Below are 3,154 nucleotides of genomic sequence, written 5' to 3'. Positions count from 1 at the left end.
GACAGAAGGATTGAGAAGGGTAAAAAGTTTAAGGTCTTCCCGATTAGCGATGACAGGTTTTTGGTTCAAGGTGACACTTTTGACTGCATGGTTGACTTGGTCAGATGCACGTGTTCTTGTGGGAAGTTTGATCTGATGAAAATCCCATGCAGGCACGCAATAAAAGCAGACTTCAGTGTTGGAATACAAGCACACACACTCACAGACGACATATACACTACTGCGTCATGGCGCACGGCTTATGAAGAAAGCATAAATCCTATTAGTGTCCCTGAAGATGCTTGGACTGTGCCATCTCATGTGGAGCAGACGAAAGTCCTTCCTCCAGAGTCTAGACGAGCTGCAGGTAGAAAAAAAAAACGCAGATACGAGACAACCGAAGATAAGATCCGTTCGTCACAAGGAAATCAAGGCTCTAAAGGTCGCAAATGCAGCCGATGTGGAATTCGAGGGCACGATAGGGGAACATGTGATCGAGCAATATAGGATACTCAGTTCGTTTCATGCAAGCTTTGTTTATGTTGATTTATGCAAGTTATGTTTCCTGTTTTTTTTTTGTTACTATGTTTCAGACTTTATGCAAGTTCTGTTTACGCAAGCTTTATTCATCTTGATTTATGCAAGTTATGTTTCACGTTTTTTAGGATACTATGTTTCAGAGACTATGAAAATTAGGTTTTTTTGACAACGTTGTTCAGAACACGACAATAAAACTGGAAATCAGATTGGTTCAATATTTGAAAATGTAACTTGAATCAGAGAACTATTACAATATGAATCAGAGACATAACAAACTGAAAAGGGTTCCTACGCAACCTACATCAAGCGAATGCTTATGGTTCATAACTTCTTCCTGCACTGTCTTCTTCATGGAAATTCTCAGATCTTCAATTTCCTCAGCAACTCTCGCCTGATGCTCAGCCATCCTTTCAATCTCATCAAGCAGAGCCTCGTCCACCCACTTAAAAAGATGATTTTCTTTTTTTCTCTGTTTCAAAACACAAAACAAATCAATTGACATATAGAAGAATATGGAGTAATGAAATTTCAGATTTACCTGTAAACCAATCTCACATCTGAAGAATCGTCTGTATGGGTTCTCCTCGGTTTTTGAAACATAAGTGACAATCTTATTTCCACACCAGCATCTGGAAGGGATCGCTCTATTGTTGTTCCTGTTCGTCATTCTCTTTTGAGAAGGAGAGATTTTGTAAGAAGAAGTAGGAGAAAAAAAACTGCAAGATGCAGTGTTTGTGGCCATTTAATGATCTTATATAAGCAATATAATTAGGGTTTACAATGTTTCTAATCGGATGGGGGTTTAGGGTCAACTTGTATGTGTTTTCATTATAAAGATTTGTTTTGATTATCATGATTTTTTCAGATTACTAATGATTGTTTTGATAAATTTTGGCACCAAATAGATTATGGTACTTTAGTGTCATTTAGGGTATAGGGTTTGAAATCGTTTGTCTTCTTTAGTGTCATTTAAGGTATAGGGTTTAATATAGTTTGTCCTACTTTACTGCCATTTAGGGTATATATAGGTTTTGATTTCGTTTATGTTTTGATAAGAATTAGGTCATCGCATATCAGTCATTTAGGATATAGATAGGGTTTCATATTGTCACCTAAAAAGTAAAGAGAAAGCAACTTAAAGAGTCAAATAAAATAGTGAAATAAGGTTGTATCTAAAGGAGTAAAAATGGTAACTAAAAGAGTCAAATAAAAGCACCAAATAACAATATACTTCCTACACAAGTCATAACAGAAAGAACTTCATTCAAGTTCCACTAGAGCACTTGAAATTGTCATCGGGGGAGTGAATTTTGCCATCCTTTCAATAAGAACATGATCAATAGCAGCTTCCCATAGGTCATAAGCAATCTTCTGCCGCGCTTCACGAATGTTGTTGTCATTCACCAGGGAAAAGTCTAAGCCTAGAAGATGGCATTCAATGTGCTTCAAGGCATATACTCCACAGTCACTGCTACTTTTGTTCAATAAGAAGGGCATTGAGGCGTAGGAGACGGTATACTGCTTGACATGATACTGCCGACTCTTAGAAGACTGAACGGGTTTGACAATTCGAGGGATGAGAACTGCAAATGGCTCCACTGCACCGGGGTGTCTCAGTCCCTCACAGTCAAAGACCTCTATCGACCGAGTAACAAAGTTGACGCACATAGAGATCTAGTGCTTACCGACATTTAGGGGCGCATACATGCGGTTAACGTCAAGATCCCACATTAGTCTTGTTCGTCCGTGTGCTGGAAGTTCGCCAATGCCGTACTGTTGTAGCAGTCCGCCCACTTTGAATTTCTTCTTGTCCTTCTTATACTCGTTGTAAGAGTTCGTAATTTGATTACTGAACAAGCATGTTACTTTGTATTTCTTCTTGTCCTTCTTATACTCGTTGTAAGAGTTCGTAATTTGATTACTGAACAAGCATGTCATGAAGGCTACTTTATTTGGAAACCATCGCCGCAAGGAAGTCCTCTCAGTGAATAACCACATCATACCATCAATTTCCTGCATAATTTGATAAAAGACTGTAAGTTTGTGTACACAAAATAAAAAGGAACAAGGTAATAACTGACCTTATTCAGGAGCCACTCTGAAGGTCCGACGACACGAGATACTAACTCATTTGTGAGCATTGATGGTCTAATTTTTAGTTCTCTACATTGCAAAATTCAGTATCAAAATGGTAGAATTGTAAAAAAATTTAAAAATGTGAACTTACTTGAAAGTTTTGGTCCAGTCAACAAGTTTGGCCCATAATTCCTCAGGGACAAACACTAGTGAGTAATCGGGATCATGTATCCGGTCCTCAAGTGAGTCCACGTCTTTCAGAGTAGGTGGTCTCCAATCCGCAGGCTTAAACGAAGACAGTGGAGTGGCAAATTCAGCTGGTTCATCACCATCCAGATGTTGTGAAGGATCAAAACCTTTAACATGAGATGCTTGAGAAAGGTTTCCCATGGCTTCTTGTAAAGAGTCTTGGGTCCCCTTATCTACACATCTCGCTGATTTGGTCAAATTCTTCAAAAAATCCATCATTTCATTTTCATCAGTTTGAACATCCTGTTAATAAAAACAAGCATAACATTAATACTAAAAAGACAGTCCATAGCAAAATATACAAAAGTAC

The 3,154-nt window shown here is 38.3% G+C and overlaps 2 protein-coding genes across 2 annotated transcripts in view; both read right to left on the bottom strand.

Moving 5' to 3' along the window:
• Window positions 1–778: 778 nt before the first annotated feature.
• Window positions 779–1,186, bottom strand: LOC106344297 (uncharacterized protein At4g04775-like). The gene is made up of 2 exons (XM_013783702.1): window positions 1,058–1,186; window positions 779–988 (listed from the first exon to the last, which is right to left on the bottom strand). Exons 1-2 carry the CDS (start codon window positions 1,184–1,186, stop codon window positions 779–781), a joined length of 339 nt encoding a protein of 112 aa, XP_013639156.1.
• A 1,556-nt stretch (window positions 1,187–2,742) lies between these two features.
• The window catches only part of LOC106344296, a 2,069-nt gene continuing 1,657 nt past the window's right edge, over window positions 2,743–3,154 (bottom strand). Inside the window, exon 3 of the mRNA XM_013783701.1 lies at window positions 2,743–3,087. Within this exon, the coding sequence (XP_013639155.1) occupies window positions 2,743–3,087 (345 nt within the window). The remainder of the gene's footprint in view (window positions 3,088–3,154) is intronic.

Source organism: Brassica oleracea, chromosome C5 (assembly GCF_000695525.1).
Source record: "Brassica oleracea var. oleracea cultivar TO1000 chromosome C5, BOL, whole genome shotgun sequence".
Classification (NCBI taxonomy): domain Eukaryota; kingdom Viridiplantae; phylum Streptophyta; class Magnoliopsida; order Brassicales; family Brassicaceae; genus Brassica; species Brassica oleracea.
This window is presented reverse-complemented; position numbering and strand designations above follow the sequence as displayed.

What these genes read in the sequence shown, in the direction of transcription:
- LOC106344297 (XM_013783702.1), bottom strand. Translation starts at nt 1,186, where the DNA reads ATGACGAACAGGAACAACAATAGAGCGATCCCTTCCAGATGCTGGTGT. An exon ending in GATGTGAGATTGGTTTACAG is followed by an intron (nt 989 to 1,057) that starts GTAAATCTGAAA and finishes GTTTTGAAACAG; the next exon opens with AGAAAAAAAGAAAATCATCT.